The 14,706-nt window shown below is 37.4% G+C and overlaps 1 protein-coding gene across 1 annotated transcript; it reads left to right on the top strand.

Moving 5' to 3' along the window:
* Positions 1–5,695: 5,695 nt before the first annotated feature.
* LOC149844586 (uncharacterized) lies at positions 5,696–14,294 on the top strand. Its single transcript, XM_089985503.1, has 10 exons — positions 5,696–5,896; positions 7,196–7,292; positions 8,578–8,690; positions 9,147–9,215; positions 10,950–11,065; positions 12,569–12,623; positions 12,706–12,826; positions 13,788–13,835; positions 13,976–14,070; positions 14,193–14,294. The coding sequence occupies exons 3-10, from the start codon at positions 8,586–8,588 to the stop codon at positions 14,292–14,294; spliced, it is 711 nt and encodes a 236-aa protein (XP_089841629.1). The 5' UTR covers positions 5,696–5,896; positions 7,196–7,292; positions 8,578–8,585.
* Positions 14,295–14,706: the final 412 nt, after the last annotated feature.

The raw sequence follows: 14,706 nt of genomic DNA, 5'->3' as shown, positions 1-14,706 counted from the left end.
GTTCCTCCTCCAGATAAAGCAATGTACCATGTCTGTACCATACAGCAGAGTTGGGCCCCTGTAACAGGCCCACCTTCCCCACCTGTTTTGCACCCTTGTTCTTCACTCTGGATCACACGTTTTAACCTATTTTACTGTAACATTTATTACTCACTTAGGAGCTCACACCTTTGACATGTAACAGTCAAGTAGATCTGGTTGACAATGACAAATATGCAGTTCTGATTGCTACTTGTTCTTTATTTGCTTAATGTTTTAAACTCACTGACAACCCAACTTCTTTCTGACTTTTTTTTTCTTCTATTTAACATGAAGAAACCACTGCTATGGTTTGGATGATGAAGCTATCCAAATAAAATGTTGCCGAGTGATGCTGAATCAAAATTCAGCATAGGGATAAAATAAAATAAAAATATCGTTAAAATCACCAATAGATTGAGAAGGATGAGACTTTCATTTTTTTTTTTTGATAAAATTGAAAAATATCAGACATACTTGTAACATAGTTTGGAAGACTTTACAAGCAATGTTTTGCCTTTTCTCTCAAAAAAACTTTACAATTAATGTTAAAATGGGTTCACTGGGTGAATCAATCTTAAAAAAAAACCTAAAAATCCAATCCAGTTGGATCGAATCGTTTGTGAATAGACAACTTTTTACCATCAGATGACACGTGTCATTGAACAATAAAAAGTATTTAAAAAACATTAAGCAATTTCTTTAACCTCTTAAAAAATCTAAATTGAAATGACACTTGAATCGGCTAAGGGCTGATTCGATCTGAATTGGCCTATATTCAGACTAATTTTAACAACATTGTTTACAAGATCCTCAAATCCAAATCCACCAACATTCTAGAAATATCTGAGCTCTGATTTCATTAGGCCCTAGGGATGTCAATGGGTCGGGTATCCACCCATTTAGCTGTATCTGAATCCCACCAGATAATATGTTGTCAGGTATGGATTTGGGTTTAGGTAATTGATGGGTCAGATATCAGTGATTCTATATCTGACCACATTTATATATTAAATTCCCATACCTGTTTATAGCTCAACACCGGGTCAGATCGGGTTGATTGAGTTGCGATTTGACTTAGTAAGCACTTGTAAAATTCATTACAATAATAGTAGAAAAAACAACACCTTGGTGCCTGAAAGTCCCATGTATGACCATTTCTGGTTCAGGCTGTTACCATCTTTTCTAGACCTAAAAATCTTGTTTTGGGTCGGATGGGTACTGGATCCAACATCTGACCAGTTCAAAGATCTGCGTTTAAAAGGTTCGCATGGCTAAGATTCTGACCCAATGAGGTCTTCCATCCCCACTCATCATCAAATTTGAACCCTGCTAGCCCCAAGGTGGGGCCTTGACCACTAGATGGGTGATCAAAGTTCAGTTCCCATGGGCATCTCCTTTTTGCGCAAGCCTGACACCCAACATTGGCCCCGGGGGCATGTGTCCTAGCTTTAGAGTTTTATGAGTTAGAGCAGGCTAAGTCAGCATGACCTAAGTCTTCATTCCAGGTGCAGTTTCTCTGGCTTATAAATAAATAAAAATAAAAGTTTCAACCCAGCTATAATAAGTAGGGTTACATTACCCTACTATTTAGCCAAAACCATATCTGATTATAATCAGATTCCAATATGTTTTTTGATTTTTTGCTACTGAATTTAATGGATACCTGAATCCATATTTGATATGAGCTTTTCACTATCCCCAACATGATTAGCCAACATTTGATTAGTCAGAATTAATACTGGCCACATTCTATTTGAATTGGAACTCTTTACATCAGATTATTATTATTATTATTATTTGGATGACAAGGAAAAGTCCTGTCACTTGATGGGCCTCCCTCCCTCCCTGCAAGGTAAAACTCAGGTTTGAGGACACAATTATGTGTTCAAACCGTGACAAAGTAACGGCAGCGTCCATGCGCCAGTGGAGTTTGATCCTGGGCAATCAACTTGACACTAAGGGTGCGCACCCGGCCGGGCAGCCCGATGGGACAAGCCAACCCTGCCTACCATTGGCCAGGTTTGGGCCAAGGTTTTAGAATCAGGCCGAAACCCGAACAGTTATATACGTGGGGTGGGCCGGGGGATCCCAAGCCGACCTGATGAGCTTAAATTGTTTATTAATTTTTAATAATATTCCCTTTGCGGGTAATTACATGACCCAGTTCATCCACAGTGATGTTTTGCCTGCCTTTTTTTCCTTGCAAAAGCCCTGCCAAAAAGAAGAAAGGTATTGGCCACTGAAAATGGAGAGTAAAACTCAGGAAAACGAGGAGCATATTCACAATTTGAGTCATCTTTCATTCTGATGCCAACGAAGATGATACATACTGAACATCACTAAGGACGGGAATCAGTAGAGAGCAGAAAACTGGATCCAAATTCAGCAGTTGACATATGGCCTAGAGCAGTAGCCTAGCAGTAAAACCATGCCTGGCAGTTGAATTGCCAGTTTGGTTTCAGCAAAACATCCGAGCTCCTATCAATGATTCCAACACCAAGCACTCGAGAGAGAGTTACCCTTGAGACTGTGATCAGAGTCTGGCAATAGAAGAGAAAAATCAGGAAAGTAGAGAAACAAACATAGAACGATGGACAATTTGCAGATATTTCCTCATAGCAAACCCACTACGAATACTTGCATACAAAATCCCACAAATCTAGAAAGCAACTCTGCACGACGATGTTGATGCTGTAATGGAGGAAAATTAGGGTTTTATAGTAAGAAATCATCTACCAGCAAAACTTGCAATGAAAGAAAGTAGACAAACAAGCAGAGAAAATGACAAAATTAGGGTTTTAAGGTTTACTACGATTTCCACAATGCCCAACATACACAAAGCAAATTTGTGGGTTTTGAGAATCCTTTGGTTTTACTTTATTAGAAAAAAAGTTTTCTTTTAAATAATCCCTGCCTTATATCATTTAACAAATCAGCCCTCACCTCCTTCTGTCAACAGCTGTTAATTTGATCATGGTCAAATAGGAAAAATGCCCTTCATCAAATAGTTGTTAGTGTAATAATTTTTTCCAAATAGTCTCTACCTTATTCACTTTTTGCAAATTGTTCTTCTCATAAGAGCAGAACCCATCAATTTCTGAAGAAGGCCAATTGACCTCAAGGGCTGATTTGCAAGGATTAATAAAAAGGCAGGAATCAATTTGCAAAATATCAATACTCCAAACTAGGTCTAGGAGGATCAAGTGGTCAGAAAGAAAAGCAGTATGAAAAATGTTGTTTGCCAACTGCTACAATCGATTCAATCATGCTTTTTAGTTCAAAGAATTCCCTCAAGCACTTCCCTCACTATAACCAAGTTTCAGAATGATCCTCAAACACTGGTGCTAGTGCCTATATGACAGGTAATATTGGTAAGTTGATTAATCTCAAAGGATATGTTGGTCATGATTGTGTTATGATAGGAAACAGAGAAGAATTAAACATTTCTTATACTGATGACACCAAAATCAATTCAAAACTGTTACAAATTACGTTAAAAAATATTTTATATGCCCTAGAAATAAAAAAAAAGATCCAACTTACATCAGATCTGTCATATGTTTTTAAATTTTTTGCACAAAGAACAGAAATAGTGACAGCAGGGAATAAGAAAGGAGGCCTCTACAATTTGGAGGAAAGCCACTCTGATTTGTAAATTAGCTATAAGGCAGGAACAAATTTGCAAAATACCCAAAAAAAATGTAGGCATTGTTGGTCTTGCACAAGACCATTGGAGACAGTAACTATATTAAAGAGAATTTAGAGCCCCATTGTTTGAATGGGAATATCATGAGTACAACCATCTCACAAGTTAGCTCACAGTTAAATCCTCACTGAGCAAAAACCACTCCTGCCAAGAGTATGTGAATTTTGCCAGCTACTGCATCCCATTTTTCTCTCCCTTTTTTTTCTCTCTCTCTAGGCCACCCCATTCTGTCAAGGTTGGATAAGGTGCAATCACATTGCACAAAATGCATGTGTCGCTATCCTTTTGTTCTGAAACAGTCGTCTGATGTGGGGCCCAAAAGCAAATGGGTGGTGGTCATGCAGCAGCACATGCACTTTGTACAATGTGATTGCATCTCATCCAAATTCTTTGTAGAAGTAACAGCTCATCAAATCACACCCATTTCACAAGTTAGCTCACATTGTTAAATCCACACACTCCTGCCAAGAGCCTGTGAATTTCGTCATATCCCTATATCTCATTTTTCTCTTCTTTTCCTTTTCTCTCTCCAAAAGGATCCCATCTTTTGACATATGATACAGAGCATCTTAGGTTGATCTTAACTGTCCAACAAATGCATCTGGACGGCTAGGATCAGTCCACATCTAAGTGAGAACATTGACTCATCTTAGCTGTAGGATGCACCCGTGTTCTCTCTGTCTCAAGCTTCTCTTCTTTTTTGGTAATTTCTTTGACTATTTTTTTTTTTATATAATCAAATTGGGGTTAACTTCTCTTATTCTTTGATAATTTCTTTAATTATTTATTTCTTACACACAACATGAGATGGAGGGCAATCAGGTGCAGGGGCACAATGCATTTGTGCAACCTTATCAATTTTGAAGACTGCTAGAGCTCTGAGCCTTTGTGTGGGAGACAACCTTTATCTTTCTCTTCCTTTATGCTTATTTCTCTAACTTTTTTCCTTCTTCTTTACATAGCTTTTCTCTTGTTTCTCTGGAACTCTCTCCATAGATTCCCCTTAGGCCTTACCTGTCCGATTTGGGCCAGATTTTGCTCGATCAAAATTCCAATTCAAAATGCAAGCAATAGATTTGAATCCGATTTCCAATTCAAATTAGACCCGATGAAAGAAGGTTGAATCCGAATCCAAAACACAAGTGCTAATATTGGATTTGAAAAATAAAAAGAAAAACTAGTTATTTACATATAAAAAATGCAAACGGATTGGATTTTGATTAGGATAAATTCTAAATCCAAATTAAAAAAACTGATGTAAATCTGACCCGAATCAGAAAGTAATCCGATTGAATGTCTGAATCCTACTGTAATGCATATTTGGAATTTACTTAAAGAATCTGAATCCTAAAATAACATTCGGACTTAGATCGGATATCCAACCATATCCGATCTATTTGCAGCCCTAGTGCTCCTGGACTGCGAGAGCACCACGTGGAGGGAGGATCAATGGCAAAATGAAAGCATTTTAGGGCTGCCAATGGGTCTGGTTTGTATCAGGTACCCGACCCAAACCCAAATCCCCGAGTATGGGCATGAAAGGTTCTAACCCGACCCCAGCAATATTTTGGTTGAGTTTGGGTCATGACTGGGTACTTGACCTGACCTGACTTTTTTGCTGAGTAGTCGACTGACCCGAGTATTATATATATATATATACATATATATATATATATATATATATATATATATATATATATATAATAAAAATAAAATTCTAAAATTATGTGGGTCTGGGTTTCGGTTATTAGTTATATGGGCGAGTCCGGGCCAACGCTGACCCGACCAGAAGGAATGTGGGAATCAAGGGCCTTCTTTCTTTGTAGAAAGCGCGGTTGCAGTGCGCCCTGTCAGCCTCGCTCCACCATGAGGGACGGGCCAACCTCACGTCCCCCCGCCACAGTCGGAGGACTCTCTCTCTCTCTCTCTCGTGGTTGATCCACATATTTTCATTTACCCAACTTTCCCTCCCCCTTCTCCCTCCCTCGAGCCTCTCTCCCGTCCCATCCCCAACCATCGTCATCCTCCTCTCAACACCACCACCAACGTCGGAGGGAGAACAGAGGCAGAGGCAGAGGGGGGAGAAGGCAAAGGGGATGCCTCTTCTGGAGTTAAATACGATCCCCACGTTGATTCTGGCGTTCATTGATCCACCACCTTGCATTTTAGGTGTGCCTGTGTGTGTGTGTGTGTGTGTGTGTGTGTGTGTGTGTGTGAATTGTTATCTCAAATATTTAGTACGTTGGTCGTCGTGATTTCAGTCTCTATCTCAGTTTCTATCGCATAGTTTTCATTTTGTTTGATATGCAAGCTCTCTCTCTCTCTCTCAGAATTATTGGATCGACATTTTAGAACTTTGATTGCCATGTCAATTCCTCTCCCTTTATATAGCTTACTTGTTCTAAGCATTTTATTTGACATGCAACCTCTCTCTCTCTCTCTCAAGGGTGCGGTTAATTAGATGTATTGTCTTGTTCATAATGCTTTTGAAGAAAAAAGGCCACCTTTTTCGGGTTTACAGTGTTTTCTTTTGGAGCCCATTTTCAAAAAATCTGCAAGTACTGCCGGGGGTCAAAGGGATCATTAAAGTGGTGGGTGGGTGGGATCTTTTCTTCTGGACATGCACTCTTTGTCATGATTGTGTCACCGAGAAATTCAACCTCCTTTTTCTTGCATTGCTGTTTTTTCCCTCTTGTTGGTAGGCAGTAGGCACCAGCAAAATAGGTTGGCCTCATAACACTCCATTCTCTACCAACCGTGGGACTCGCAGCATGTGCTGCAATGGCCGCACCTTAAATGGTTTCTCTCTTTGCAACCCTTCTTTCCTGACAAGAAGTAGGGATAGGAGGGTTGGGGAGGAGCTTCAGTGAAGTTAGCCGCTTGAGATGAGAATTAGGCGTCGAAAGTGCATTCCTTCATGTTCTTCCCTGAAGGGGGTCAGCACTCTGTTTCTTTTCTTTGTTGGGCTGTCCTTATAGTTCTTCAAATATGTGTGTGGACTTCATAGAGGCATTATCTACTTAGAAGCAGAAAGAGAAATGAGAGAAAGTTGAGTCTATGTTGGTTAAAAATGAGTCTCAAGAAGAGATTTTAGAAAAGTAAAAACCATGGTGTAGATGTTTACACAAGCGTGATTCTAAGGACTTGAGATGGATGCTTAAATGTACTGTAGAGTAAAATTCTGATTCGCTCCTGCTTTATTCGTGTAACTTCATGGATTATTTTGCTTAACAACTATCTTATGACATTTGGAAATTTTAAAACCATGTCATAGACAGTTGTTATTCTTTTGTAGCTTTCCATTTGGCCTCTGAAATTTCTTCTATGAAATCTTGGAAAATATCTTCTTGGGGATATGGGTCTTATCTGGAAAATCCATCTAACTTTGTTTTTTATTGCCTCTTTAGCACTTCATACAGGGGGAACATGCTTTTGACTGCTTAATCCCTATTCATTTTGATGAAACAGGTTGATGAAGATGAATTATATTGGAGGGGTAGGTGCGAGGAGCTTGCATGGGCACATAATTTTTCTCACGTAATATCGCAGTTGGCTCAATGTGTTGGTGAGTTCTGTTTCCTTCTTTCTCATCATGTCTTCTCTTTGCGTTGCCCTTTCCCTGTGGCTTGGAAAATATTTTGTTGGTTCAACAATGCCTTGGACAATTTATACAATATCTTGGTTCCGGTTCAAGCACCTAATGATGGCATTTCCTCTTCCACATTTTTACAGTTTTTCACATCTTTTGATGCCAAAAGCATTGGATCTACATGACAATAGATGAAGTCTATAGGAGAGATACCTTATCTCTACAAGATCTGAATAGATGAAACTAATCTTAATACTATATCTTACAGAATAGGACAAGTTATGAAACATATAAGAAATTATTGACTTGGTTTGACAAAGACAGTAACTTATGTCAAGAATGCGCTTTCACTTCACTTAGCGTGTGTCTCATGTGTCATTATGCTACAATACTGACACAGATATGACAATATTTTAAAAACCTATGCCTGCATAATGTTTCAGAGGATATCCTGCTGCTTGCCCAACTAAAGGAAAATAGCAGAAAAAAAAATTCTCAGCCAAAGTTAGATGTTGCAGCCCCCTGCTTGGCTTTCTAATTTTTTTTTAAGAAAGAGTTCGATACAATTCAAAAAAAGATCACTAGTAGTTTTGTTGGTGTTTCTTTTTTCTAACTAAATTTATAAATGAAACAGAGAAACCTGAAAGGCGCTTTATCATATTTCCAAGTTCTGACCCTTGTTCACATGAACAATTTGTGAGAAAAGCGGCCTGCCATCAGGCTCTAAAAGGTTTCTATTGGGAACGGAAATAATAATGGCAGTGAGGCTTGTTGATCTCTGTGATGAAGGCTTCATTCTGGCCTATGAAACTTGGTACTCAGTCCTACGCCAAACCTTGCTATGCTTTCTTGACCAATTGGATTCATCAGTGTAGCAGGGCCACCTCACAAATGTCATTGTCTGCAATAGTCAGGAAACTGAACCTAGGCTGGAAAACCATTAGCTTAGGACTCTCTGGGCCTATTGGATCAAGCCTAGGACATTTTCACCACTACTGTTCCCACTTCCAGATGGTCCTCTCGCTGCCATGATCAAGGATTTCTGTATCTTTTTATTTATTTTTTTTGCAGAATTGATTCATCTGATCTTATTCAACCTCAATTTTTTTTACCCCTTATACAGTTAATCTGTCATGCAGTTTAAAATACAATTTTGATTGGTCGTCTAATCTCTGAAGTTATCTGTTGAAGTTTGCTTCAGCCTCACTCTATTCAGTAGTGTTCTACTTCCACTAGTTTTACTGGTGTAATTACCTTGCAGCTAATGCTATGGTTGGCCCACGATCGTGGATTACTGGACTCTTCAATCGTTCTAACAATAGGCGCCATGGGGGCAGTGGGAAGGCTATAAATTTTACATTTACCCCTCTTCAAGTTAGTATGAAATTTTGGTTTCTGTTATGAATTTATCTTTTCAAGGTTTATGTTCCTTTTTTTGCTAATTTTTGTATTAATATCACCTATGTGGCATTTTATTAATGCTTATTATTTTATATTATTGGATTCACAAAAGTTAGAAGGAAAATCTATACTTGTGCAACTTGGACTGATCAATATTCCTCACAAATGGTTTTGTTATTGTAATGCAATTACTTTGTCCTTTTCTCCCTATTGATAGTTGCATGAAGGTTGAAGCATTGCTTTTGCTGATACTTTTTTTGTGTCCTTTTTTCTTTTTTAAGCTGATCTTGATGCTTCTTTAAAAAATTACAAGGCAAGTTTCATGAAAGCCTTGTGCATGATGGGTTGACTGAAGATGTGTTTTTTTTTTTTAAATGTTGTACCGGTCTTCAAATTCAATTTATATCAGTTTTCTGTGCCTCCTGACAGGAAGAGAGATGGCAAAAGCTTCAAGAACGATTAGAAGTGCCATTTGATGAGACAAGTCATGATCATCAGGTATTTTTTCCCTACTTTTTTTTCATGCATAGTAGCCTGAACTTATATTTTCCTTTTGGAATTGTATTATCTAAAATTTAGGAATTCAATGTCCGACTGTCTTATGTGATTCTAGGACATGGAAAATAATTTGTAGGAAATCCTCATATTTTAGGTCAAAATGGCCTGAGAAAAGTGGATTTGTAAGTCAATCTCAAGAATATTTTTGTTGATCTAGGGAACTCAGGGAAAGGTTAAGCAATCAATAAGGTTTCCCTAGCCTTCCTTCTCGATAGTGAAAGGAAGAACATGAGATTATTTTTCCTATCTGTGGGGACCAGAAGATGGGCGTGCTTATTAGGGAAGATGCATTTGAACTCATTCTTGATGCTCATGGGATTAAGATAACCTGTGAACTATAACAGGTTTTCAAAGTAAATCAGCTTTTCCTTCCAATTTATTATTTCCAAAGATCCTCTTGATGAGAATTTATTTCAGCATGATATCTAATGATTCCCTAGAAAAGGTAATTGAGAGAAAAATACTATAAACTTGGGTGTTTTTGTGTGACTATGGATCACATGCTTGCTTTCTTGACGTGTTAAGGATAATCGGCTTTTGATGTACAAGATTTTCCCAATATGTGGGACATATCTTTTATAGTGAGGATATAAGCATATGTCCTGGTCTTTGTTCAATTTTAGATGCAGTGCATGTGAAAAAGATTAAGTGGTTATTAAAATGGATTGAAGGAGACTAAACATTACTTAATCTATAACATAAATCAAGGTTCAAATATGATACCTGGAGTTCTGGAGTCACACTATCTGTGACTAGGTGTCTTTAGGTTTGGCTCACCCAGGGCTATTCCCCAAATTGGCTACCCCAAGAAAACAGAAATAAGAAGAAACAGAAGATATTCAAATTCTATATTTACAAACATGAATGCCATGAAAGTTGATATTATTTCATGAATTCTCAATATTCATATGTGCATTCATAGACATAAGCAATTAAAGCATGGATTTAGTAAATATGACACTCACATCAATGTACAAGAGAAACTCCTTTTAGTAGACATGCATGCATGTGTGTGTGCATGTGAGGTTTTGCTGCATTTGTTTTATAGTAACTAATATGAGATGTTAAAAGGTTCACTAAAGTGAAAACTAATGGGTGTTGAAGATGCTTTTCGTGAGCTATTTTATAATTAGCAAAGACCTTGGCCTTGACTTAGTATAAATGACTATACAACTGAGCCCACGAGTGATTGCAAAACTGAAAACATATCTGATATGTTAGCAATTCAGAACTAAGAAAAATTGTGTATGCAATGATATTAAAACAAGAATTGAAGAGAGGATAAGTTGTAATACAGCTTCTTATAAAGTTTTCAAATTCATCAGTAATGATGTTTAACCATTTTTCTCCATGAACTTTAATGTGGTCGTGGGTGGTAACTATCATGGATTTTGTTGTCACTAGAGACTAATTTGGTTGCTAGATACTGACCATTAATTATTTTGTTATTGTTAAAGTTATTTATGAACCAAAATAATCAGATTTTTTTTAATTTCTTTTTAGCTCTCATTGAAATCTTAGGAGTTGATTTTCTTTTATTTCTTTAAAAAGTTTTTCCTGCTTTCGAAGTTTTGTGTACTTCCCTCGAAAATTCTGGTTACTGCAGACTGGTAACAGATCAGCTTTTGCTCTGGTGCTAGTTCACATTAAAATACTTAGACTCTTGACTGGCAGGAAGCCCTTAGAGCCTTATGGCATGCTGCCTTTCCAGATACAGATCTTAAAGGCCTAATCTCTGAGCAATGGAAAGAGATGGGGTGGCAAGGTCCAAATCCATCAACTGACTTTAGGTAAAGCTACTCTATCTATGTTTGTCCTTTATTTGTAATCTATTGATGTTTATCTGTACCAGAGGACTGAGCTGCTATATATGGTGGTTGTTTTGGTAACCTTTCTTGTAGGGACTTTCATTCTGACATATTATTAGTTCAAGGGTGTTTCAGTCATTGTACATATAATGAACTTTTATACATCTCTTATATTTACAAGATTACTTAACATTTTTTTTCTGGATTCTGCGGAGTAGTGGCATACAGCACCATCTCCCACCTCTTACCTATCAAAATCCTTATTGGTTCTTTTTTGTCTCCTCTATCTTCTTCATTTTCCATTATCTAATGAATTAGAGAGTTTTTATTTGTGGCTTTTGTTGCCTATTCAGGTCATCAAATGATTCAACTCTAAAACCTATCATTTGATTCTGCCACACATGCATATAGAAAGTTGTGACAAGTGCATGCATGCATGAATGTGCACGTGTATATACATAAGTAATTTCTGAAAAGATCATTTCAGAAATCTTCAATTCTTGCTTGTGTTACTTTCATTGTTTTACATCTTAGCTTATTTTAATGGAGTTATATTACTGGCACATTTCTGTATTGCAGATGTTCAACTCTTGTGTTATTTTCATTCTTTTACATCTAAGCTTATTTTAATGGTTTTAGATGTCTAAGGGTTAAGAATAGCAAAATGCAAATTTCTCTACTTTCTTTTTTGAATTTTTACCGCTCAATAGCATGTACTCATTTATATAAATTTTGAGTTCAGAATTTCTTACAATCTGAATTTTGAAATGATCATTATGCATGCTAGCTGTTTGATCCTTAAATACTATGTGTTATGTAAATTTCTTGAAAGGATAAATTTGATGCATTCCATAATTAAGTGTATTTTTCTACCATCAGGAAGCACAATCTGTCATGCCAGACAGAGATGCCTTGCTGTTCCTTTGGTGAAATCTGTGGAAGCCCATTGCTGAATGCAAACCCATGCATGGACTTGCATAATTGCAGTTGTAGCACAATTCCTAAAGTTTTTGTTTTATGGTATAATTATTGGTTGATTAAACTTTTCTAGCATGGCTCTAGTTTCCAATTCCCTTTTGCGGCCGTTTTTGAGGCAGTGTGAGCTTAAATTGCATCTAGTGTCTGGGATTTCAAGTGTTCTCATGGACTTATTTTTCCTCAAGGCTTGTTACCTGACTGGGCCTGGGCTGGTTCTTTGGGACCCAACCCGGCCTTTTGAGCCCTGGACCAGGTCACAGCCCATTGCTGGGCCAGCATGGTGTGGTCAAAAACAGGCTGGGCCAGTCCAGGCCAATCAATTCTCCCCCCTTAGTTTTTCTTTAATTTACCAATAAAAAGTTGGGAGTGAACAATGTTATTCTTAGATAAGTTATGGGCAACTTCTTTTGCACAGTTCTACATATTCTTGTACTAGTGCAAGACATCTTCTCTTTAATGCGTCTAGCTAGAATGACCAGAATTATGTGACAAGTTATTCTTGTACAGGGGCTGTGGATTCACTGCTCTTGAGAATCTGCTGTTTTTTGCTAGAAACTATCCAGTAAGTGCGAATACACTTGTTATTTTCCTGATTTCATTTTTCAAGTTCTAGCTGAATTAACTTGGATTTTTTTTTAATGAAGGAACCTTTTCAAAGGTTACTCTTCAAAAAAGGAGCAACACGAGCTGTATGGGAATATCCATTCGCCGTTGCAGGGATCAATGTTTCATTTATGCTTATAAAGATGCTAGATTTGTTTTCGGGTTAGTGATGTGGTAGGCAATATTATTGTCATAGTGCTACAAAAATCTGTATGTGTGTCTCTAGGCTAAAAATCTTCAAGTTAAAATTTTAACTGATAGTTTATGTATGATGTAGTGTAAGGATTGTTGCCTTAATCTTAAGAAATCAGAAAGTTTGGTCCAAATCAAAGGACATTCAGAAAATTTCTCTTGGAACTGATCTACCAAGATGTCAAAACATGTCTGATTTTGTCCATTGTACTTTCCCTTTCCATTCTAGAAAATCATGCAACTGTGATCTATTTTTGCTTTGTTTATTCTGGGTGGTGTCAAGATTCATCATCACCTAGAATGACTTAGGCACAAAAAGATCAACAAATGAACTACAAGTTCCCGATTTTGGAAGTATGACACATCTACCAACATGCTTCAGGAATGGTTTGCATTCCAACTTGTGGGTTCACTTGGATTCATTATTTTGAGCTAGGGAGAACAAAATATTGTTAATTATTACATCTGATTCATGATTTTTTCTCCACTAAAAGTAATTTCACTATACAACCATCAGGCAATAAATGCTTTCAGTTGAACAACTTTTTTGTGTATGTTAGAACCTTGTTTAATTTGCATTGATCATCAAGACTGGCTACCACTCAAGGAATTTGATCACATGTAGTGTGACATATGTTGTACTTCCTGTTCTTCAACAAGCTGTACATCTATGTCACATGAATACGGCTCAGATACAGGGATACAGCCATTTTATGAAGTTTCTATGTGACTCCTATATCAGGGGACACAATACGGGGGCCAAAATGGAGTGTCTGTGTGACGGAGCAGTACATCATTATTTGTCTGCTTAAATTCTTTTGAACTTACTAAAATTACTGGATGAAATTGATAATAATCAAATGCCTGCGAAAAAATATCTCCCTTAACATGTTCCTTATTGTTTCCTAAGAAACTTCTTTTCTTTTTACAGCTAGGCCAAGATCTCTTCCGGGAATAAATTTCGTGAGAATCTTGTCAGGTAAAATTTTCCAACCATTTAGTGCCAGCTGATTGAATAATGATGTGAATTTACCTGACTGACTAATTTTGTTTTTATAGGTAAAACTTGTACACGCTTCTTGATTTTGCTTTTTGAAAATTTACTTCTGAATTTTGCAGAAGATGAAGATGCCTTTGATGTGTTGTACTGCATATCATTCGTATTGATGGATGCACAATGGCTTGCTATGCGTGCTTCCTACATGGAATTCAATGTATTGACTATATCCTTTGTGTGTGTGTGTGTGTGTGTGAGAGAGAGAGAGAGAGAGAGAGAGAGAGAGAGAGAGAGAGAGAGAGAGAGAGAGAGATGCTAAACTGTTGTGTTCTTTTTCAGGAGGTTTTGCAAGCTACACGGATTCAATTGGAGAGGGAACTATCACTAGAAGACATACGTCAGATTCGGGATCTACCGGCACACAACCTAATGTACTACTAGAATTTTGTATCTCATACAATTGTAATGTTATAGCCAGGCATTTTAGTTGACCACCGACCTCACATAGAAGATGAAGAAATGTGCAAATGCTATACTCTGCCTTCCCCCCTATGCCTTTTTCTCATTTTGGTTAGGACAAAAGAATGCACAACAGAGAAACAGAGGTAAAAGATATGAAACAATTGCATGGTTGCTTGAAAATTTAGATACTAAAGTATGCGCATTAGACAATATGTTAAGAAAGCTTATAGACAGGATGTCAGAAGACAAAATAAACAAAAGAAATACATGAACCTACCAGATGGAAGGCACCCCAATATAGATATGAGCAAGTATTTTTATAAACTACACAACGCAAACATACGTTTGCTTGTCAATAGACTACACAACCATATAAAAACAGGTGGGCATG

This window comes from Nuphar pumila, chromosome 2 (genome assembly GCF_984573655.1).
Source record: "Nuphar pumila chromosome 2, dmNupPumi1.hap1.1, whole genome shotgun sequence".
Classification (NCBI taxonomy): Eukaryota; Viridiplantae; Streptophyta; class Magnoliopsida; order Nymphaeales; family Nymphaeaceae; genus Nuphar; species Nuphar pumila.
Note: the sequence above shows the minus strand (reverse complement) of the source record. Positions and strands in the feature narration are given on the sequence as shown.

Coding starts and splice junctions, on each gene's coding strand:
- LOC149844586 (XM_089985503.1), top strand. CDS start 8,586: ATGGTTGGCCCACGATCGTGGATTACTGGACTCTTCAATCGTTCTAAC. Junction 12,624..12,705: donor TTTTTGCTAGAAACTATCCA/GTAAGTGCGAAT, acceptor TTTTTAATGAAG/GAACCTTTTCAAAGGTTACT. Junction 14,071..14,192: donor CTTCCTACATGGAATTCAAT/GTATTGACTATA, acceptor GTTCTTTTTCAG/GAGGTTTTGCAAGCTACACG.